General features: G+C 37.8%; 1 protein-coding gene across 3 annotated transcripts; it reads left to right on the top strand.

Annotated features, from left to right (window-relative positions):
* Positions 1–8,265: 8,265 nt before the first annotated feature.
* On the top strand, positions 8,266–13,880 carry LOC103452487 (histone-lysine N-methyltransferase, H3 lysine-9 specific SUVH4-like). Of its 3 annotated transcripts, none has more exons than XM_008391979.4 (17): positions 8,266–8,471; positions 8,562–8,983; positions 9,450–9,479; positions 9,740–9,820; positions 9,937–9,993; positions 10,451–10,505; positions 10,671–10,780; positions 11,121–11,300; positions 11,520–11,618; positions 11,755–11,853; positions 12,040–12,089; positions 12,181–12,269; positions 12,373–12,532; positions 12,656–12,761; positions 12,843–13,025; positions 13,139–13,372; positions 13,467–13,880. In XM_008391979.4, the coding sequence occupies exons 2-17, from the start codon at positions 8,588–8,590 to the stop codon at positions 13,578–13,580; spliced, it is 2,043 nt and encodes a 680-aa protein (XP_008390201.2). In that variant the 5' UTR covers positions 8,266–8,471; positions 8,562–8,587; the 3' UTR covers positions 13,581–13,880. The 3 variants fall into 3 exon arrangements, with proteins under 3 accessions (XP_008390201.2, XP_070667094.1, XP_070667093.1); XM_070810992.1 differs by having other exon boundaries at positions 8,337–8,471; positions 9,722–9,820; XM_070810993.1 differs by lacking the exon at positions 9,450–9,479 and having other exon boundaries at positions 8,306–8,471; positions 8,562–9,001; positions 9,722–9,820.
* Positions 13,881–25,256: the final 11,376 nt, after the last annotated feature.

The raw sequence follows: 25,256 nt of genomic DNA, 5'->3' as shown, positions 1-25,256 counted from the left end.
ACGGTCACGTGCTCCAGGACCGACAAGATCCGCCTCTCGAGCTCGGTCTTGTACGTGCTCGACGCCTTGACGAAAGTAGCAGATCTGAGAATGCAGCAGAGGAAGTTGATCGGTATAGTAGCTTTCTCAGCCGGTAAGATAACGACGATCGATTCCAGAAGCTCCCGTTGTTGGAGTCGCAGATCGGAGTCGTCTGAAGCGGCCAATTTTGCAGCTGGTCCAGAGCGGTCTCGGACGATATCTCGGAGCCATTTCTCAGCATAAGTTATGATAGCGCTGGAAAACGGTCAATGATTTCCTGCAGTGCAGCTTCATCGCGGAGATAACTCTGCCGAAGAACTCAATGTCCAAAATCGACAATTCCTCTGTCCATCAATTAGTCGGCGATCGACTTAGAAATTTTACTTCGATTGAGATCTGTAATCAACAATTAATCACAAAATTACTAGCGAAATAATATAATTAGACCGTAAAACTGCGTGATTAACAGTTAAGTACCTTGGAAGTGGCCACATCGACGCATTTCTGTACGATTTTGAGGTCTTCTGCCATAGGAAGGAGGTCTTCGCATGACTTGAGGCATGGAATGGAATCTGCCATTAAACACAAGGTCGCCAAAACATAGAAATTGGTTTTTCAGCATTCAAAACACCATAGCTCCTCCAAGACTGCACTGCTCATTTCTTGGATTATCTGCCCTCTCTGCCCATCTTCCACGCAGCGCCTGGCCTCTCTCGAGCTCGTCACTATGGTCACCATGATAGCAAAGAACTTCAACGACCGCCGTCAAACGACTAGCCGGTCATGAAGCTCGAAGCACCATCTTCTCGGCCTCCTTGCTTCCCGTCCGTCTTCGTCCTTCCCTGCAAATTCCTCACCCATCATCCAAATTTATATAAAAAAAATATATAATAAAAAAAAGGGATGGTGGATCAAAGATGGGGAACAGCCCCATGGTAGATCAAAAGTTTTTGGTGGTGCATGGGCACTGTGTGCAGAAAGAAAAAAAAAATTGTAAAGAAAGGTAGTGGCACCGAAAGAAGACGAAAAAATAAATAAAAATAAAATAAATGGAGAAAGTAGATTCTTGGTGGCCAGCACCATGCAAAAAAAAAAAGGGAAAGGGATTTGGAATGATGGATCAGTCCACGTGAAAAATAATTATATATATATATATATATATATATATATACATATGTGTGTGTGTGCGCGCATAATATATGTATGCATACAAAAAAAAAACAAATGCATTAAGAGAAATAAAATTCATTTTATTTATTTTTTCTGGAAATTTTTCATAAATTTGCATTATACATACCTAAAAAAAAAAAAAAAAAAGAGGTCAAATCAAATTTACAGGAGGGAGCCTTCACAAAGGTTGCTTAGGAGAAGTTTCAGCAGTCGGCAGAACCCCAGGAGGATGAGGCACCAGAGGTTGAACATTTGGAGCTTCATTACGCGGTACAGCCCCAGAAGACGAAGGCAAATGCTGTTGGAACAAACCCACAAACCTTTGATGATCAAGTAAAATCTGACCATCAGATTCCTGCATCTGGTTAATCTTCCTCTTCATGTTTGTAGCATAGTTATGTGCAAGCCTGTGCAATTGTTTATTCTCATGCTTAAGCCCTCTAATCTCCTGTTTGAGACTCATCACCTCAGCCGCCAATGATTCAACTTGACGGGTTCGAGCAAATAGGCGTTGGGCCATATTAGACACAGAACCTGCACACTGCACACTGAGAGCCAGAGAATCCTTAACAGCCAACTCATCAGACCGCTTGGAAAGTAGCCTGTTATCTTTGGGAGTGACAAGGTTCCGGGCCACCACCGCAGCGGTCATATCATTCTTCATTATCGAATCCCCAACGGTAAGAGGACCAGTAGGGGATATGAAGGATGGGCGCCATATGTTATCTGGAGAAGGCGGGGCTGCCTCTTCACCAAGGTTCAAATCAAAACGACGGTCGGAGGGTCCAGACATTTTCAAAGGTGTTGAAGAAATAAGAAGTCGGACAAAATCAAGATCTTAGAAGTGCACGAAGGGAGTTTTCTACAAGCAAAAAAAAATTCAAGTGTGCTTTGAAACGAACTGCGTGCCTCTATAAAAATCAACACGCAACGGGATTTCAGAGATTGAAGAAGCGAGCTCAGAATTCGAAGAGGCCAATTCAAAAATCGAGGAGGCAAGCTCAGAAATCGGAGAAGCATCTTGCTTTTCCAGACGCGTTAGCACCCGTCACACGCAAACTCAGCTTTGCGGAAATCACGGGCAATTTGTTAAAGCGCCAATCCCAGATATCGAAGAGGCGCCAGTCTTTTTCAGCCTCGTCAGCACCCGTCACGCGTAAACTCAGCTTTGTGGAAATCACGGGTAATTTGTCGAAGCGCCGATCCCAGATATCGAAGAGGTGCCAGTCTTTTTCAGCCTCGTCAACACCTGTCATATGCACACTCAGCTTGGCAGAAATTACGGACAATTTGTCGAAGATTTCTGATGAAGAAGAAAACACGTGAAGCCATACTGATCAATCACTCAATAGTTGCCGACACGAGTGAAAGAATAGTACATCTACAGGTATTAAAGAGACTTCCTATAACTGTCCACCTTCACCTTCCATAGCAAGGCAGACATACAGAACCTTTCTTCATCTCCGAGAATGCCTTCCCAACGAAGCCTCTCGAGTTACTTAGTGTTTCTTATTCCTTGGGGTACCTCTGCAAACAAATGACACCAAAGCAAAAGTATCTCATATCAACAGGGTAGAAAGCAAGAGTATCTCATATCATGCTTTCTCCCCATCTTTTCCTTTGTCCTTGTTCTTACCTGCAAAGACAAGGATAAAGAAAACAATATGCCGGAACCTCCACTCAAACTCGGGTAAGGAACCGACTGCTTGGAACCCTTCCCTGATTGCCTACTTAGCACTGCTCTCGAGTACTCGTCTCCCACTGCTGCTGTACTTCCAAAGAAGCTGCCACATCTGCCTGAAGAACAGATAAGGCAAGTGAAAATGATACCTTGCAGCATGTGGAGACAACGTGCAGAAGAAACAAGCAGAGAAGAATGCAGCCTGCACAGTCAACTCAGCAGAAGGAGTCTGAGATGAGGAACTCGAGAAGATGCCACATCTGCCTGAGGAACAGATAAAGGAAATGAAAATGATACCTTGAAGCATGTGGAGACAAGTGCAACAAAGCACGTGCTGATTCATCCGCTACTTCTTCAAAATCAAAAGTATCTCATATCATCAAGGTTGCAATCACTCTGGACGGTGAACTCGTTTTGACCCTCAAATTTTTTGGTCGACTTACTAGGCGTTGTGGACTGCATGTGCCGTTTCACCACCCTTGAATCAAATCCTTAAAGATCAAGTCACCAACTGGAAGAAGAGCCCATCAATCTTGAAGATCATACCGTTGACCAAACTGCTCAGGTGTGAATTAGAAAGATTGAACAGAGCAACAAGTCGTCACCTTCACCTTGTGCCTGCTTGTCATGTGTTCGAGTCAACCTTCAAGAATCAAGCCTCAACGGCCTTTGAAAAAGTTTCCAGCCAAATTCAAGATCAAGCCTCGACGGCCTTTGAGGAAATCACAAGTCCGATTCAAGATCAAGTGTCTACCACTCTTGAATAAAAACCTAGTTCAAGAATAAGCTGTGGAAAATCAACAATTGGAGGAATCCAGAAAATCCTCCAACCCAGTTCAAGATCAAAGCTGTGGAAAGTCAACAAAGCGCAAAAACAAATACGTGCCGATTCATCCACTATCAAAGCCAAAGATCATCTACCACATGAAACTCCTTGTGGTCCAATTTCAACCTTCAAGATCAAGCCTCGACGGCCCTTGAAGAAATTTCAAACAAAAGTTCAAGAACAAGCCTCAAACGGCCCTTGAAGAAATCTCAAACAAAGTCCAAGAACAAGCCTCAACGGCCCTTGAAGAAATCTCCAGCCCAATTCAAGATCAAGCATCGATGGCCCTTGGATTGACATCTACAGTAAGGGACTTCAAAACACATCTCCTACACGTGACAAGCACATGTATACGACACGCATTGAAGTGGGAGCATTTGTAGACATCGAAATTTTGGTAAATAAATGTTGACCGATAAATCAAAGTTTCAACGCTCATGTATTACATAAATTTTACACGTAGCGTGTGTCTAAACAAAAAATCGAAATAAGTTGGAAAAGTCATCAAACATGACACGTGTCAACATCTGGCAGAAACGACTTATTTCATCTGGAATATTATATTCAAAATTAGGCCTTGGAAAATTCTATAAATAGAAGGCTAATTCATTCATTTAGGGGGAACCAAAATCATTAGGCAAAATTCTTGAAGCTCTGAAGCTCTGAAACTCCGAAGCTCTCAAGCATCCAGGTTCCCGAAGAATCAAGAAAGCTCTCTTCGTTATTCGTTATTCGTTCATCGTTCATCCTAAGATCAAGCCCAAACGACCATTTGGATCAACAATCATCCACCAATTCAAGATCAAGCCCCGACGGCCCTTGAAGAAAGCACCATCGTTCATCATCCGTTCATCCTAAGATCAAGCCCCAACGGCCCTTTGGATCAACAAACGTCGACAAATCCATACATCCAACCGTTCTTCAGGATCAAGCCTAAAAGCCCTTGAAGATCCGTTCATCACTGTTCTTCAAGATCAAGCCTCAACGGCCCTTGAAGAAACACTCATCCTCAAGATCAAGCCCCAACGGCTCCTTGAAGAAACTTCCAACAGTTCATCCAAAATCAAGCCTCGACGGTCCTTGGATCAACGAAACATCCACAAATCAACACCTTACGGAGATCGAATCAGAGGATCAAAATAGAGAGAGATTGTAACCCAAAATCATCAAATACAAATATTTGTTTGTGCACGTTGTTCTTGTCTCTTTCGTTTCAGGAATTTTCCGTGTTCACAGGCTCATATGAGAGAAATGAAGGAAAAGAGTCAGAGACTCATAATTCATTAAAGATAATACAGTTTACAAAGCCAACCAACGACCCAAGATAAAAACAATGGGAGGCCCAACCCACACCGACAAAAGCCTAGAACAGAGAACAAACGACAAAAAGAAAACCTAATCTCCATCTAGGAGTAGCAGCTCGCCGCCGCCATACTCTCGCCAGCAACCATCGGAGTGACCACCATGTAGGAACCAAACAAAAGGTGGATCTGCAAATAGTCCAGCACAACCAAAGTAACCCATAAAGAAAGACAAATTCCATAACAAAAATCAAATCTCAGAGTACCGTAACCGACCGAGCCATGTAGATCTGTACCACCAACCACCACACCTGCAAGAAGAGAACCAAGTAGACACAATACGTGGGGGAGAAGGGCCAAGGGGATGTGTAAAACACCCTTACTACGACGGAGGCCGCAGAACACTTCGCCCAAATTTTCCGGCATGCCGGTAAAACAAGGGACAGTGAGGTAGAGATCTACATCCCAAATCGAGTCCAAAACTCGAAGATCTGATTTTTGGTAGGAATAAAGGGGAAGTGATGGAGAGGTTGAAGGTGGAGGTGCCAAAGGAAGGAAAGGGAAATCGAAGAAATTGATGTGAGAGAAAATGACTGAAGATTTGAAATTTGGGTTTGAAAAGAGGGCAAGATGTAGGATGAAAAGAAATAAGAGTTGGTAAACGGCGAAGGACACTGGAAAAAGAGTCTTGACCTCACAATCCGACAGCCATAGACAGCGGAAGGGCAGGTCACAGGCATAATGAAAGGAGAAGAGAAGGAAAATGAAGAAGAGAAAAGAGGACTGCCTGCTGACCCCAACCAAAGGAAGGAGTCGGCGGCGAAGAGATGAGGAATTTGGGGGATCTCTACGAGAGAGAGAAAAGGAGGCGGCTAGGGTTTCCTTTTTTTACAGTAAAAAAAAAACTTGTTTGACATGTCTATTTTGTTTTTTGTTTTACATTTTGTATTAGAATTATAGGGGAAGTCTAAGAGAGAAATAGATTTAGAAGAGTATATCAATGGGGGAGACGTAGAAGAAATATATATGTAAGGAAAAACACACACAATGAAAACTCATAAAGTTTGTATTACATTGTAACTGATTTTTTATTTTTTTTTCCAAATTAACATGTCAATGAGTAGTGCGATCGATGAAAAAGCTAAACAACAATGATGAACTTTTTCCTTAAGCAAATGGTGGGGTTATGGAGTATCATTTACAGTTTATTTTAGAAGTATCACCATCACCTCCGAAGGAAAATTCCTAAATCCGTCATTGCATGTACTAGTACTATTTTTGGGATGTATGTGTCACTTCTCATTTTAATTGGATTATTGAATAATGATTCTAACATTTGGAATTAAAGTTTTACCTACGAAGAGATATCTTATCACGTCATTTATAACATATTTCACAAAAGTACGAGGACCCTTGTAATTTGGTCCAACTCTGACATGATGGGAAGTTGCCGTAATATGACAACCTTATTGAAATTTCTCTTCTAAAATGAGCTACCTACATTTTTTGCTTTCACAAATTCATTAAATTGAGCTACACTTTAAATTGAACATGTCACCATTCTGTGCCTTATAGCCATTCTTTAGTTTTATGTTCACATATTTCAAATAAAGTACTGCAATAAGCCGACTTTTGAAAATATCATATGTATGCAAGTGACTTACAATTCAGTTGGTTAAGAGCATTTGCCGTTGCACTTAAAATTTCGTACTCAAATTCAGTTGGTTACAATTCAGTGTAAATTATCCTATAGATTGTAAAAAAAAAAACCCATGTATATATTTAATCACACTACAAATTATTTCTTTATTATTCACTTGAAAACTATATATAGATAATAAAGGGATAAAGTATATATATTCAACGTAGTCTATCGGCGTACAGCAGGGCAGGCATGTTATCTCTATTCCTAAGATGATCGGCCTACTTGCAATTGCATCACTACTTAAACCGGGACAGCAAGAATGCGATATGCTTTGTCTGGAGATTAGACTACAATTAAGGAACATAAACTGTCCGCCGGAAGCATGGGATTAAACAATTAATTAAGTGATCAAACAAATCTTAAGATTAAGAAAAAGAAAGCATAAACTAGAAAGAATGATTAATGAAAGACATCAGGATGCGGGTGCAATCATAGATTTTGACTGCTCAGAGAGTCTTGTGGGACAGAAGAACACACTAATCTGCAATCTGCAAATCTGTATGCATAGCTTAATTAAGCACACACTAATCTATTGGGACAGAAGCAGTATTAAAGAGTGGATTATTGCAATTAAGATTGGTTTGTACGCTTTGTTATTCTATCTAAGCAATCTTTGTTTTATAGTCCGCGACTACTGAGTAGTTCAAAAAATAAACAATGAAGATTAACTTTAAGAAATTAAACGGTGAAGATTTAAAAAAAAATAATCGGACTACTTGGTGACTTTGACCATCAAAGATAAATCCCTATCAAAGTTGATGCTAGTTGGTTTAGTTGTTAATACGGAAAACCATTAATTAAGGGTGCTAATTTTGGTGGCAACGGAAATAAATAGGTTTATTGTGTCGATATGTTGAATGTAATAAATAACTTGTTTGTGATGTAGCTCATACCAGCATTGCTAACCGAATGCGTGTACATGAAGTGTCGTGTCGACATGAAAGATAATTATTTATAAACTTCAATTCAAATTTTCCTCCACAAAAGTACAATTAAATGCCTACAATTCATAATTAAATGGTCATTAGCACAAACTTGTGAAGTTTAAATGATACACATTGTATTGTAAAAACAATTAATTTAATAGAATATGCTTATGGGGGTTATTTTCTTTAGGGGTTAAATTTAGCAAACATGTACCCACGACACCTATTTAATTTGGACACCACCACTAATAAGGTGGTGATAGTGGATACTGAAAAGGACACTTAGTGTCAGAATGCAATTAGTTGGAAATTATTTTTTTGAAGTTTTCACTGAAAAAGACATTTGATGCTCAACATACATAAAAATTTCTCGTGGGTATTGGGCAGTTGTGATTGTGGCATTTGCAATAATGGTATTGGTAGTGGTGATAGTGGCTTAATAAATTTCATTAGTGTCGGTTTCAAAAATAATGAATACATAATATGTAATAAACGTGCAAGTGGTAGACTATCATATTGGTTAAAATATATATTATCAACCCACTGCATTTCAAATTTTTAGACCCTCCCCCGACCGTTTGAAGTAGACACAAAAAAATCAAATGTTATCAAACGAGCCTGTAATCATCACCAAACAAACGTCATAATGACTGTTAACCTTTCAGTTTCCCGCCTGTATCGTTTTTTAAACTTCCCACTATCGGTCTGTGCACTCCCACAACGTCTTTCTTTTCAAAACCCTAGCGACGACGTCTCGAGCCCCGAGTATTCTCCTTCCCTCCGAACTCTCTGTCTTCCCCGAGTTTATCGTTCCACTCCAAATCGCTCCGTCGTCCGATCGGTACGATTCTCGCCGTCGAGCTCACTCTCCTCTCGTCCCGAAATCTTGATTCCTAATTTTTAATCACTATTTTCTGTATTTTTGTTGCAGGTTTTTGGGGTGGAAATAGCAAATCGATGGGTGAACTGAACGATTCCGCCGCTCATCGCAGGGTTAGCCCCCGGCTGCAGAACGTTCCGGCGGAGAAACGGCCTTTTTACGGGAGTCCGAAGCGGATGGCTGATGAGACCAAGGACGGCGTCATCAGGACCAAGAAGACCAAGGTTGCGAAACCCCCTAAACCGCCGGTGCAGAGTTCTAAGCCTGAAGCTGAACCGAGCAAGGGAGAAGTGACAATGGAGAGCAGCGAGAGCAAAGTGACACTGGAGAGTGGCGAGAGCAAGGATTGTGTGGATTGGAGTTGGTATACAGCTGCTGATTTGCCTTTGACTGATGAGAACGGTGTGAGCTACACTGCTCGCGTGAGGGAGACACTCCGAGCTTTCAATTTGCATTACCTTCACCATGTTCAGGTATGAACTTCATAAAATGTGATCAATGTCATTTGATTATTGAGCCTTATTTAGTTTTTTAACGATGATATTCTGAACTAGTCGATTCACTGGACTGGGGATTCGAACTTGGGTACAAGGGGGCCGGCACACGGCCTTAATTGGCCTAATCCGCATTTCCTATTTACTGTTAAACAACATTTTAGAAGTTTGATACTATATGGATTAAGTTCAAGAAGATATCTTTTGAGCTCTGTTTTAGGGGGGGGGGGGGGTGCCCTGTTTAAAGGGCCTCTAAAATGTTGATGTTGTATTGTAATGGATTTTGACTTGATGATTATATGCAATTTAAAAGGTGGACTCATTGTCTACTTTTTATGAGTGAATTTTATTTGGGTTATTTTTCGAAAATTGACAAATGCAAGTTCGCTTCAAGTACTTCCACAAGTAAGATTCTTAACTTACAAAGTTTGTTGCTTTTCTGCAGGAAGAGGAGAAAAGATGTTGTAAGCCTGAGGTTAGTTTTTTTTTTCCATATTACATTGCAGAGTGAAGGAATAACTTATGCATGTAACTGGTAATGATAGCGAGGGTCAAGAGGAAATAAGCTGTATGAACCTTATGGCATGTCTATTGGATGCTTCAATGTTTCTTATCTGCAGGAAGAATGTTCCTTTCAATTTTTCATTATCATTTTGTAAAAAGGCAAAAACAGGTATAGTTAGAGATCTTGGCATTTGTGATTATCATTTACTTTAGATTGACAATCATTTGCAGAATGGGAGTCCTATCAAGAGTCCTTCCAAAAAACCTCCCAAAGGGCCTTCGATGAGTCCTTCCAAGAAAACTGATAAGAAGGTACCTTAAGAGTTAATTTAGGTCATATATGTGGATTCGGCACATGATTATCTATTAAGTGTAGTACCTGAGTTAGACACCACTGATCACACTATCATATTTAAAAATCTGTTCAGAATGATGATGAACCTAAGAAGCAGTCCAAGAGACCTGATCTGAAGGCACTTTCCGAGGTAAGTTCTGTGCTCCATGTAGATCTGATGCACGTAATATTTTCTAGGAAGTTTAACAATTGGAAGGAAACTTTTTTTCTGTCATTAGCGATAAAGCATTGGTAATTCATTATTGTAGAGAGTAGTAATAATTCCTTTTCATATTTAGTTTTACAGTTGGAAGGAAACCTTTTTTCTTCTGGCATTCATGCAAACAGCTACATCCGTTTTTCTTCGTTGTGTAAATCCTCATAAGCATCAGAATTATCATAATGTCTGGTTTTCTGCCTTTTGATTTTGTGGGCTAGTAAACTTAGTGATATAGTTGAACTAGTATATTTTTTGTAGTAACCAGGCGTTATATCCTTTCAGAAACGTATACTAACCTGGTCTTTTAAGTTTTTAACCCTTCTGTTTTTATGCTAACTGTGACGTTTTTTTGTGCTTTTTTGTGTTTGTCATTTTTTATTCGTTACAGATGCTCAAGGAGAATCAAATTTTATTCCCTGAAAAGCAAATTGGTCATCTTCCGGGTTCGTTGTTATTGCTTTGCTAGTGGAATCACATGTTAACCTTTTTAGTGTTATCTGGTTTTAGCTGGGTACACTGAGAGAACGTTGGCTTGTATCTTATGCTTGATCATTAGGAGGACCATTTTTCAAAAGATACTTTGCTCAGTGTAAATATAAATGATGCAGGTATTGCTGTTGGGCATCAATTTTACTCCCGGGCTGAAATGGTGGCTTTAAGGTTCCATTCACACTGGTTAAATGGAATTGATTTTGTAGGAGAATCTAAAGGCAAGGTGGTAAGTCTACTTTCATTGAAAGATTGAAGCAATTATACACAGTTAACAGAGGAAACTAATGTATAAATTCGGTTCCCTAAATAAAAGCGTTCACAAATAAACAACTCCCATAGGGTGCGACGGTGTGGAGTACTCTTTAAGTTCTGATTATTGTTTCTTTCTCTTAAATTGTTGTTCTTGTTAGTTATTAATACTTGAGTTTGAGCTCTAGTTAACTATGTGAAGATAGTTGTTTTGAATCAAATGCTATTCCTTACCGTTCGCCAGAGAAATTCAAACATTAGCCTCTGGGGTATTTGAACCAAAGGTTGTAATCTTATTAGCCTCTTGGATATTGCAGGAGAAATTCAGAGGCTATAAGCTTCCATTTGCCTTAACAATTGTGGTTTCTGGCCAATATGAAGATGATGTTGATAACGCAGAAGAGATTGTTTATACTGGTCAAGGTGGAAATGATTTGCTTGGTAATAAACAACAAATTGCAGATCAAGTTATGAAACGGGGTAATTTGGCTCTTAAGGTGCGTCATCTTGAAACTGATATTTGTGCTGCATCTGTTGATAATTTGGCTCTTAAGGTTCATGCAATACGCACAGTTTTTGTTGAAGTTTACAAAATTGTCTGACGGCATATGATGCCGTGGATCCAAGGAATGATTTATTTCACATACCGACTCCTTGAATGTGTGACATTCTCCTACATGTTGTTTACTTGTTGTTTGTGTTTTATTTTCTTGCAGAATAATATGGACCAGGGCATTCCTGTTAGAGTTGTCCGTGGACATGACTGCGTCAATAGTTATACTAGTAAAGTTTATACGTATGATGGCCTATACAAGGTTGGCCATTTTCATGTGTATTTTTCTTTATGGTTAATGGTATATATATGCATAAAGTAACACATAGTTAAAAGTGGAAATAGGAACACATCTAATCGAACCAAAATATATTTTCCTTATTTTCTTTCTATGGCAGGTTAACAATTATTGGGCAGAAAAGGGTGTTGCTGGATTTACCGTGTTTAAGTATCGTTTAAAGCGACTTCCAGGGCAAGATAGTTTGCGTAGTAAACAGGTTTTCATTTCTTTTCAATATCTAAATACAATTTAGTGATGAGGGAACAAACTGTGGGAAATTTTTGTTGAGCTTTTCATATATAATTCTCTCAAGGCTTGGGACCATACTATTGGCTTTTCATATGTTCAATTACAAGTTATCATCTGAAGGTGTTTAGAGATGCTTAAGTGACTAGTTTTTCAGGTAAATTTTGTTCGTGCGCGAGGGTCTAAAGTTCACGCTGAATTACCTGGGTATGAAATCAGTAAGCTGTTTCCTCAATGTTCTGTTTTAACCCAGTTGTGTTCCTTTGATTGTAAACCCAAGGAACCGTGTTACTTTTAGGTTGGTGTGCAAGGACATTTGCAACGGTCTAGAAAATATTTGCATTCCAGCTACGAACGTCATTGATAAACCTCCTATAGCGCCTGAAGGTCAGCTACACTTCTCAACTTTTAGCAGATCATTTGTACTGTTCAGTAGGGCATTATCCGTGCCACTACTACTAATGACATGGTAAAATTATCAATCTTGCAGGCCTTAAATATATTAACTCTATTATAGTTGAAAAAGATGTGAACATTCCACCGAACGCTCCCGGGTGCAGTTGCAAAGGAAACTGTACTAATCCACTGACTTGCTCTTGTGCTCAACTGAATGGCGGCGATTTTCCTTACGTTAGTAAAGATGGTGGAAGGTAAGGTTTGAAATATGGCATAAGTGCTGTTGTAAGACTATCTTGGTTGAGATCCACCAGTCCTTTTTTTTTTTTGTATAAAGGTTGTGTTGGCGAAACTCTCTGTTTCTCTCTATCTGTTAGATTAATTGAGGCAAAGGCTGTTGTGTTTGAGTGTGGTCCAAATTGCGGCTGTGGACCTGGTTGTGTTAACCGTTCATCTCAGCGGGGAATGAAGCATCGACTTGAGGTCTGAATGCTACAACTGCCAATGCTTCTTTTATAATACGCAGTACTTTACAAAATTTAATTCTGTAATTTTATTGGACAGGTATTTCGTACGGATTACAAAGGCTGGGGTGTTAGGTCGTGGGACTTTATTCCTTCTGGTGCACCAGTATGTGAATACATTGGAGTTCTTAGGAAGACTGATGAAGTTGACAGTCTCTTGGGGAACGAATATATATTTGAAATTGATTGCTGGCATACAATGCATGGGATTGGGTCAAGAGAGGTACAATTCCAGCTGTTTGATATGGAAGAATTGAACTCGCAATGCTCTTACAATTTTTGGATTTTTTATGTGTTGATCTATACATTCCTCTAAAGTATCTATACACATTGCAGAAGCGAATGTGCGATGTGACTATTCCAAATGGTGATGCAGAGTCAGGATTCAGCAAGCTATCAGAAAGTGAGCCTGAGTTTTGCATAGATGCCGCTTCTCATGGCAACGTTACTAGATATATCAATCATAGTTGTGAGCCTAACCTCTTCGTACAATGTGTTTTGAGCTCTCATCATGATGTTAGACTCGCTAGAATTGTGTTGTTCGCCGCGGATAATATACCTCCATTGCAGGTAAAAATTCTTCTTCCCCTTTAACTCAGGTATCCAACATTGCTTGGCTCTTGAATGGTTGAATAACGAGTTGATTCAATGTTTGCGTGTGCAGGAACTTTCATATGACTATGGTTATGAACTTGATAGCGTGGTCGGTCTTGATGGAAAAATTAAGCAGTTAGCCTGCCATTGCGGTGCAGTTGGCTGTCGGAAGCGTTTGTACTAGGAGAAGGACTTACATGCACCCCCGGAAGGCCACCTGAAACAAATGTAAATGTTCTTTGACCTTCTGTAGGGTTCCCCCTCCCCACCTTAAGGAAGCAAAAGTAAAGGGTCAAATGGTTTGGCAATGTCTGCATTTTTGTTGTATTTCCAATTTTTTTTGTTATATAGGGGGGGGTATATATTACGTCCCTGGGGAGTGCTGAACAGAAATGTTTATGGTAAGGATTAACTGAAAGCGAAAGGATTATCATATGATGAATATTTTGTTAATGAAAGGATTATTGTCTGATTAGTAATTTAATTAAGTATGGTCTGAACAACGTGTTAATCTCTGTTGTGCGGGATAATGACCTTGTCCAATTTTAAGGATCGATGCCCTTTGATCGAGATTGCAATAGCTAAGGTGTCCTTTTCTTACGCAAATTGTTATTTAGCGCCTACAAATGAGTGATAATTACATGAAATGGCTTGACTGCCATGTGTAGTCTCAGTTCAATAATACATTAATGTGTAAGTTTGTTTTCACATGACAACGCATTAGGGGAATCAATAACAGTATATTCCAAATCAAATATGCAGCTCAGCTTTGCCAGTTTATTGGTAACCATGTTATGATGTTCCATTTTCCATATGTGCAAGTAATATGATATGTTACTATTTCACAATAGAATAGTATTATTATTATTTTATTTCTTGTAGTTTATACAAGATATATTGAGGAAGAGATAAATCGAATGTACATAAACAATCTTAATAATTTGAGTTACAAGTTTCTTGTATATTACCATTACGTTTCAAATAGAAATGTAAGGGTATTAGTGATTCCATATATTAATGAATGCAGTAATGGAGTCAGTGTAAAATGAAATAAAAAAGGCACTTTTGCTATTACGACTATAGTGATTTATTTTTTTATTCATCCCTGGAGTTGAATATCTCATTCAAGAATTGTTTTTTATCCAATCCAATAAAAAAGGCAAATCCTTAGGATACACCAAATCCAGCTCGATTATTTGTAGAGTGAATAGATCTGTCATTTCTTGAAATTTCTCTTCCGATTTAAAGACGTTTATCTAGTAAAATGGTGGCTACAAGGATAAAGTTTTTGAGGCAGCCGCACACTTTTAGTGCCTTTCTTTCAGAACCTATCCTGGATTTTTGAATTGTGAGAGATCTGGAATTCTCACTATTTCTTAGATTCATGGACCAAATTCAATTATGTGGGTTCTTTTATTCAATTTTTTTTTTCTATTAGGAGTCATACGCAAACACAACCCATTTTGACTTACGACTCTAACCTGGGGCTGGGGGACTCCACAAAATCCCCAACCAAATCAAATGACCAATATTGCTACTTTAATAAATGTTATTATTGTTAACACTCAAAATTTGCAAGTCAAACCTAAACAAGTCTGGGTGGACACTCACAAATTATAAGCTTAACAAACAAATATCTTAAACCCTTGGTGGGCTTGGGATACAAACTGAAATGAAATGGACACAAAGATGTAAGTGGTTCACCCCTCAAAATTGGGCTACATCCACTGTGTTGCACAAATTCTATTGATTGCAAGACTAAAATAGTGATCGGCTAATACATATAATCTCTCTCTCTTTTGTTCTTCAACCCCGGTATTGGGGGTTTCACCCATTTATATAGGCCCTAAGGGAAACATCGTGCCTTGGGTCCTTTCCACTGGGCATTTATTGCGCCACCTATGTAGACTAGCTTACTACTAGCATCTTTTCACTTGCCAACCTGACATTCGGCGATGAAGTGAGTGGTGTCCAGTCAAGGTTACACACATTCCCAGAGTAAAGTTTACCATTCTTCTCGGTCAGTCTCGGTTATCCAATCTTCAACCTCAAGAAAGAAGGAATGTTGGTCCATTTTTATGATATAATATCCGTATTTTAATTAATTGCTTCGAGTAGCCATTTAATACTATGGTCTAGTAACATTCCTTTTCACTTATAAATGAGAGATCTTAAGTTCAATTCTCGCCAAAGGCGAATTTAAACTATATTATTGCTAGTCTATTGTGAGGCTAAACCCACTCTCCCACCCCCTTAGACCATCTCCAACCCTTGGGAGAAAGCCTAAATTTTTTAATCCAGAAACAGTTTTTTTGCTTCAACCTTTCTGAGTTAAATTTTTAGCTCGAGATTATTAAAAAATGAATTTAGGATAATTTTTTTCTTAAAGTAACTTTAAAAAAAAATTATGTAGGCTATCCTAATTTTATGAACATTTAAATCTAAAAATATTTAGATTTTGATAAATATTGAAAAATCACTAACTGACACCATGAATGACACACCCCAACCCGGAATGTCCATCTGGATTCCGAATCGAGCTGTGATGGCCAACACTAGAAGGGTGACGAAGTCATAAAGCGTAGTGATGTGGAAAATGTGAATAAATTTAAACCTAAAAGTGTCTAAATATAAGAGTGCACTTATGAGCGGGAATGAACCCATTTCATATGTGATGACATACCATAAGTAAAGTACAGTAAGGTAGGATAAGAATTATACCATCCTAGAGGGGCGAAAAACAATGGTGAGTAGGCCTAAAAACAATGCTTTGTAAAAACATTTTCGAAAACATAATAACCCATCGTCGTAAAACAAGTATAGTTTCCAAAATATACATATTATGTATAGTAAGAAAATACTTACCGTAGCCTGAAAAATCTCAAGAATTCAATACGGCACAATATTTCGTAAATAAGTACATGACGTCCGTAATCACATAATCTTGCTAAGCAAACATATCATATCGAGTGCTCATCAACACATGCTGACACATGAGTTCATGCAGAGATATTCTGACATGAACAGGACTGGGGTGTAACAATGATATACGCTTTAGTGCTACAATCACGTGAAGACTGGCGCTATGCGCATCACATACGAGTCCTAATTGCCTATAGCAATCTAGAAAAGGATTGGCACCTACAATGGATCAAAAGGGAGCATACAGTGCAATGTGCACATACACGTGAAAGACTGGCCTTGGCCCGAACGAGTATTAACATCGATGCAACAACGATGAGCAGATAATGTACATAAAATCATGCAATGGTAAATTAATAATCTTACATCGACAGAATACTATTCATGGCCATAAATATAATTAAGGCATCAATAATACGCATACATGTGCATCTCGTAGGACGTAGCATAACCTCATAATTTCTATCAATGCGCTAAATTTTATAAATGTCACGCTAGTCTTGTCGTATTGTAGAAAGCTCTTTATGCAATGTATAAAAGGAAATTAACAATTATATATATACTATATAAAAGAAAAGACTCACTCATAGATACTTGTTAGGTCGCAGCCGTTCGAACTAGGATAGCCGAAGTTTCCGATAGTAATTGCACCTAAGCATAATATTGGGACCTATTAGTAAAACTCCACTAAGACAATTAAATTTAAAAAAACGGAGTGCGGATTTGGAATCAGTGCATCGAATTACCCTAAGAGGGGTCCAGAGAAAATTTTATAAAAAGTCAACGAAAAAATCAACGTTCAACCCCAAAAGTCAACCAAGACGCCCCAGTGGTAAACCACATTAAACCTTTGAAATTTCACTAAATGGATGTCAAAAACGAACTCGGGACGTCGAAATTAGCCTAGGAGGGTTTCCAAGAAAATTCCGAAAAAGTCAACCCAATATTCTAAGCCCGTTTCAGAACTGGGCTGGCTGGAATAATGGCCCAAAGGTTTGGGCTAGGCTTGGGCCAAAGATTTGAGGTAGGTTTGGGCCTTTTTTTTTCATTCCTGCATTGGGTTGGTCGGTTTTCTGCAAATGAGAACACCAGAATCGCAGTGAGGATGGCAGGAAAACTTTAGAAGGCTATAACAGTTTCAATGCTAAACCAAATTCAAAAATTCAAAAGCCAAAGTAAAGCTAAGGAGTTAAAGAATCGAAATATACCAAAGTGAGGTTGAGCCGAGGTCGGGATAGGGCGAAAAAAGACTGCAAGGCTGGGTTTTCTTGCCGGAAATCTGATGAGTGTTTCCCCGAGTGGTTTATGTCCCCAAACCCTACAACAAAGGCCTAAAAACCTTAAAATCTTTCACAACTGATGAAAATGACGAGAGAGAGGGTTCCCGAGGCCTACCTTGGTAGGAAAATAGTGAAGTCTTGCCGGATTAGACGATGAACAGTGGGCAGAGCCACTATGCAGCCATATTTCGAACCAGTGTGCACTGAATTGATTGGATGACGACAATAGTGATATCTCTTCGAGACTAGTGGTCTGGTTTCGAAGGAAGATAGCGATGCTCCATCACGGTAGCATCTGCATAACTGCAGAGATGAGGGAGAGGAAAATCATTGTAGTCGGCGGTTGTTCGTGACTAGCCTAGGTTCGTGGTGGTGGTGTTCGCCGGAATGGAGAGAATGGTATGGTTCGGTTTCTCTACACTTGCAGAGAGAAAGGGAGAAGACAGAGTTGAGAGATAAGAGAGAGTGAAATGAGGGAAGAAGAGATGATGTGGCATCAAATGAATGGAGAGTTGATAAAAAAAAAGGGATTTATGGGGATTGGAAGACACAAGAGAGAGGGAAATAGTGGGGTGTGGGCCCCACGTGACACATAGTTCAAAGTCACCAATGAAAATACAGAAAAATATCTCCTGTAACGTGAATTTACCAAAACGATCATCATTCTCCGTAGTTTGTAAAATCTTCGTCGTAACTCCAAATTCAGTTCTGCTTGTGCTTAGTCGTTTGTACTGTCGAGTACTTCGAGAATACGATAAAATAATAACCCATACGCGTCACAAAATGATAGTCAACGATCTTGCCACTAGGGACATTCACATCACTCTTTTAAAATTTATAAAATCGAAAAATTAGGGACGGGTTGTCACAATGAAACTCGTGGAACATTATAAAAGAATATGAAACACATGAAAAGAAAATTTTAAATTATTTTCTCCGTTGGATTTAAATTTGGACCTTTATATGTGTGTATATATATATATATATTATTTTTTTTACCATTAGATTTGATCATATTAGATCTTAGTGGTTGAATTTAATGAATTTATAAATATAAAACTAAACAAATATACATATATAATGGGTCAAAGTATTAACCCAAGGGGGAATTCTGATCTAAATTTGCCTCAAAAAGAGTTTTGGGTTAAATTTCATATTTGGCCTAAGGATTTGACCAAATTTGGATAAGTTTGGAACCTAAAATTTAAATTTTATTTCAATGATTGTAGTAGGTCTTAGTGTAAATAATATCGTTTATTTAAAAAAAATTAGTTGCTTCGAGTATATATTTCTTTAATGGGTCCCTTCAAGAAATGCTAAACAGCTCTACAAACAAGTATTTTCATAATTAAATAGTGAACTGCGAGTAGGAAATCGACAAGTGTCCTTATTACGTCCAATTACCCACCAAATATGTACGAATTAAATTGTTGAAAGGAAGAAAATTTTAGTTGTGACAGGAATACAAGTGGTACACCACGTGTTTTAATAGGAATTGTAGGAAATTTTATTTTTTAAGTTATTAACTTTTTAGCACACATATCCTACTATTTTTTTAATAACACGTGGTGTACCACCCCGTATACCGGTCATACTGAAAAATCTCTCGTTGAAAGGGATCAGATGACTTTCATGGAATCCTAGTGAGGTTTGACATGTTACCAAATTCTTACATGCTTCCAGGTTTATAAACATTTTTGCCACGTTTTTTTGTTGCCAGTTGGCTATTTGTATATTGTAAATAGAGTTTTAAGAAATTCAAATAAATAAAATAATTCCATAATTAAAAGTACATAGCCATCACTGGAGATGAAAGGTACGTGAACTAAAGACTCAAAATACTATTTTAATTTTTTTAAATTAAAATTTGTAGTTTAATTATAATTTTTAAGGTTAAGTTTAGATAACTACTTAATTTTCAGAAGTGAATTCAAATTAGTTATAACATTTTAAAACATTCTAAATAGATTTTTTTTTAAATTGACATCTATTAGGTTCATTATTGTTCAGTCATGACATGGACAAATATTAATCGTGATTTAACTTTCAAGTCAACTACAGAATTTAGAATCTCCTAATTAAAATTGATGTCATGTGGCTAAGCAAATTCATGGTTTAACTTGGCTAATATGGGTCAATTTGGGGGATTAGAACTCCAAAGACGTCAATTAGCGAAAACAAACTTTAGTATTTATCCACCTCATCATTTAGTGCTATATTGTTATCACCTAATGTTGGTAAAGTTCCCGGTTACCTACCATATGTCTAATTTTGAAAACGTTAGGAAGTTATTTAGAATGTTTTAAAGGCCTAATTGGATTATTAGTCCCTGTAGTGACAGGGTAGTTGGAAGATAGCCCATGTGGTAAAAAAACTAGGATTTAAGTCCATGTGGTGAAGTTTGTTAGGACTTATGCCCAAAATTGAAAATTTCGTCAACTTTATGTTAATCATTAGTACGTGAGCCATACATATTAGGCTAAAATGGTATTCGTACACATAATAGGCTAAAACGGAACTCTTTGTTAATTGTTAGTACATGGAGCTGGTGTAAGAAGAATGAAATGCAAAACTGTGATCCAAGTGAGAAGGTAATCAATGGTCAAGATCAATGCCACTTGTCAAGAAGATTAAATAGATTGTTATATGTAGTTAGTGGGAATCTGTTTGTGATACGATTTGTTAGCAATGTTATATGTAAGAAGAAGGTTAGTAACTTGCACTGCAAGTATTCAAATAGCAACACATATATAGGTGATCATTGTAATCCATTGTGTATCAATCAAGAAAACATTTTCAGCTACAAATTTCTCTTTATCTCTTATTCTCTCTATCTGGTTTTCTACATTTCTGCAGCCATCTTCATATGGTATCGTCGACGGACGGTCTGATACTTCTGCTCAATCTTCAAGCTTTCATTTCTCTTCTATACCCTATGATTTGTATCTCTCTGTGATATTGGCATCGGAAAACATATTTGATTGCTTAGAAAGTTGGTTTCTTCTTGCCTACCCACCAACTGTTCGATCAAAAGCTTCAGTGAAAGATTTCTTCACAAATTCTGCACAATGGTCACGCACGACTGCTCAGCTGCAGATTATTCAATCGCCAATCACCAATCTTCTCTCTACAGTCTCCACTTCTGTTACAGTGAAACTCGACGATTCCAACTATCTCACTTGGAGTTTTCAATTCAGATTACTTTTGGAAAGCCATGTAATTATGAGGTTTATTGATGGTTCAAGAAAATGTCCCTCAAGATTTGCCAATGATTCTACCTCTAAAGGGGTTGAAAATGATGACTACTTGGTTTGAAAAATGCACGATCGTGCACTTATGCAGTTGCTTATTGCAACATTGTCTGCGACTGCCATTTCTTGCATCATTGGAAGCAAGAATTCATTTAAGATGTGGCTAAATCTCATTGAGAGATTCTCTTCAATTACAAAAGCAACAATCTTCCAGATGAAGACATAACTTCAAAATTTCAAGAAATGGTCTGAATCGGTTTCTGTTTATCCTCAGAAAATCAAAGATGTAAGACATCATCTTGTTGCAACATGAGTAATCTTTGAAGATGATGACATTATCATACTAGCTTTAAAAGGCCTGCCTGCAGAATTCAACATTTTTCAATGTGTGATATGAGGAAGGGAAAATGGAATCTCTCTCAAATACTTCAGGTCTTAATTGCCGGCAAAAGAGGTTATTATTGCTCAATCCTTTGAGAAGTCATATGCTTTGTTTTTTAGAAATGTTATGGTTGCTGAGGTTCAATCTGAAAAAGGGAAAGCTCTTGTTCTTGATCAAGATCAATCAGGGTCTTCTTCCAGTCAATCTTTCAAGTCCAATAAAGGATCAAGTTCCTCCGGTTATAATCATGGCAATAGTTCGAATAACAATTTCAATGGGGGTTATCACAACTATGATAGCTATAAGGGTAACAATTTTCGAGGCAAAGGCAGATGAAGATTTCAATACAATTTTGGTCTAAGGTTTTCAAATAGTAATCCTGGCATCCTTGGCACACCAAAGCCATATCAATCTCACTGTCCAAATAATCATTATGAGATTCCCATATGTAAAAAATACAATAAAAAGAGTCATGTTGTAGCAGATTGTTTTCAAAGACACGGCAACATATCTTCTAGCTCTCTCATTCAGTGCCAAATCTATTTGAAGTTTGGACACTCAACTTTACAATGCTATCACAGAAGCAACTTTTCTTATCAAGGAAAGCCTCCCACTGTCAATCTCACTGCTATGCATGACAATCATCAACCCTCTGCACTATCTAACCATTTTTGGATTGTAAATACTGGTGCCACTTCACACATGACATCTGAGTTAGCAAATCTGGATCTTTCTATTACATAATTACCACTGCAAGTGGTGCAGATTTGCATATTTCCAATATTGGTACTTCTCAATTGGTAGTTCCAAATCATTCACTCACTCTCAAGAATTTGTTACACGTTCCAAAGTTTTCTCAGCACCTGTTATCTATTTATCAACTTTGCAAAGACAATAGATATACATATTCATAAGTGACGATGTTTCTTTTTAGGTTCAGGACAAATCCACATGGAAAATAATGCTCAAGGGGGTGTGTAGAGCTGGTTACTATCCTATACCATTCAACATTCCATATAAGGTGTCATCTACATTACCTACATCCCATTCATGTTTTCTTGTAAAACCAGTTCAATCAAGCATATGGCACAAAAGGCTAGGACACACATCAAATGCAATTACTTCTGCAATTATATATCAATCTCAAGTTCCTGCATCACTAGATACATGCTCATCAATATGTATACTGTGTTTAAAGAGAAAGTTCACCAAGTTACCCTTTACTTTTCTTGTAACAAAATATGTACAACCTTTAGAGAAAATACATAGTGATGTGTAGGGACCTGCCCTTTTACTATCATATGAAGGATTTAGGTATTATGTAACCTTCATATATGATTGTACTCGATATATATGGATTTTTTTATTACAAAATAAATCAAAAGTATTTGCAACATTTGTTCACTTTCATGCTTATATGTGTACACAATTTTTTGCTAAAGTTAAGATATTTCAAAGCAATGGTGGAAGTGAATACACAAGCACTAAGTTTCAACAATTCTTGTCAAAACATGGTATTTTACATGACAAATCATGTCCATATACACCTGAACAGAATGACTTGGCAGAAAGAAAACACAGGCACCTTGTTGAAACAACAATTACACTTCTCCAAACTGCAAAATTGCCTAATCAATTCTGGTTTCATGCCTATGTTACTGCATCTTATCTGATAAATATGATGCCTTGTGCTACTTTACATATGTAGTCACCATTTCAAAAGTTATATAATACAATTCATGGGATTAAACATTTAAGGGTCTTTGGCTGTGCATGTTTTCCTCTATTAAAACCTTACAACACATCTAAACTTCAACCCAAAATAGCAACTTGTGTGTTTCTAGGATATGCAAAGGGTTATATATGTTTAGATGTTGCTACTAGTAAACTTCATGTATCTAGACATGTTTTGTTTAATGGAACTAGTTTTCTATACTCTAATTCTAGCATGTCTCAAAACTCAACAATGTGATTCGCATCATCACAATTTCACTCATCAAGCACTTTCGAACATTCACCAACTCATTTAGCTCCAATCATCACATTAACAAATCAAGCATTTTTACCCTCATCTCATTCACTCACATCTCAAACCACAGAGTCCTTGAATATGCATTCATCTAGTGTCTCAAAATCTTTGTCTACATCCAGAGCCTCAAATTTCTTGGAAACAGTTGCATCTAGTGCTCTAAGGTTTGTTCATTCACCTGCATATGATAACACAACATCATACATACCATGTGAACTTCAATCACATCAGTTGTCACCAACTAGCTATAGTACACAGTATCTCATCCATGTGGATCCTAATTTCCAACATGAGCAATTATGTGTAGTCTTGCCAATCCCAATGAATGTACATCCCATGCAAACAAGAGCTAAGAATAAGGTGTTAAAAAAGAAAGCTTTCTCTACAACTGCCACTTTAGAACCCAAGAGATTCAAAGCTGCATCAAAAGTCTCAGAATGGCAGAATGCAATAGAAAAGGAAATAGCTGCTTTTCATTCCCAGAAGACATGGTTTTTAGTCTGATTACCACCTGATAAGAACCTGGTTAGATGCAAATGGATATATAAAATAAAGACAAATGCAGATGGGTCTGTGGCAAGATATAAGGCAAGACTTGTGGCACAAGGATATAACCAAGAGTAGGTTACTTGGAAACATTCAATCATGTGGTAAAACCTACAACAATAAGGTTGATATTTGCATTAGCTGCTCAGTTCAAATGGTCTCTTAGGCAATTAGATGTCAAAATGTCTTTCTATATGGCATACTTCAAGAAGAAGTCTATATGGCACAACTTCCAGGGTTTGAAAGTTCAACATAAATCAAATTATGTTTGCAAGCTCCAGAAGTCATTATATGGTCTAAAACAAGCTCCCAGAGCTTGGAATGAAAGTTTACAAGTTTCTTACCAAGTTTGGGGTTCCAAGTTTCACAGGCTGATCTTTCTTTATTTGTGCAACAATCTTCAAAATGAACTGTTCTATTGCTTTTGTATGATGTTGATGATGTAATTCTCATAAGCAACAACTCTCAATTAATCAACCAAGTTATCATATCTTTCACTACAGAGTTTGAAATGAAAGATTTAGGTATATTGCACTATTTTCTGGGATTGTAGATTAGCTATACCTCAGAAGGATTGTTTGTGTCACAAACAAAATATATCAATGAGTTGATTGATAAAGTGGATTTGCAGAACTCTAAACCATGTGCTACACCATGTCTACTTTATCATAGGCTACTTAAAAATGATGGGAAACCTTAAGACAGTCCTAAACAATATAGAAATGTTGGTGGGGCACTTCAATACCTCACTTTTACAAGACCTAACATAGCTTTTTCAGCTTGTCAATTCATGCACAATCTCATGTTTTCTCATGTGATTGCAGTCAAAAGAATCATTCGATATCTCAAATGTACATCTACCTATGGTATTCATTTCAAACCAAAACTAATGTATCTGCAATCTTATAGCGATGCACGTTGGACAGGTGATCCAAATGATAGGAGATCAACTTCGGGCTTTATAGTGTTTATTGGTTCAAATCCTATTCTTGGGCATCTAAGAAACAACATACAATTTCTCGATCTTCCATAGAAGCTGAGTATAGGGCTCTAACAATCACTGCTGCTGAACTTGCCTAGATTCGACAACTCTTCTGTGATGTTCATATCCCTTTATATTTATTTCCAATGATATATTGTGATAATGTTTTAGCCATTGCACTTTCCATAAACCCTGTGTTTCATGCTAAATCAAAACATATTGAAATAGACGTGATAGAGTCACTCGAGGAGATCTTCAAGTTCAACATGTATCCTCTGCAGATCAATCAGCAGACATTCTTACAAAGGGCTTATATGCACCATTGTTCCAACAACATTGTAGCAATCTCATGCTCAGTTCCCTCGAGCATCAGATTGAGAGGGATGTAAGAGGGATGTAAGAAGAATGAAATGCAAAACTGTGATCCAAGTGAAAAGGTAATCAATGGTCAAAATCAATGCCACTTGT

The sequence above is a fragment of the Malus domestica genome, chromosome 13 (genome assembly GCF_042453785.1).
Source record: "Malus domestica chromosome 13, GDT2T_hap1".
Classification (NCBI taxonomy): domain Eukaryota; kingdom Viridiplantae; phylum Streptophyta; class Magnoliopsida; order Rosales; family Rosaceae; genus Malus; species Malus domestica.
This window is presented reverse-complemented; position numbering and strand designations above follow the sequence as displayed.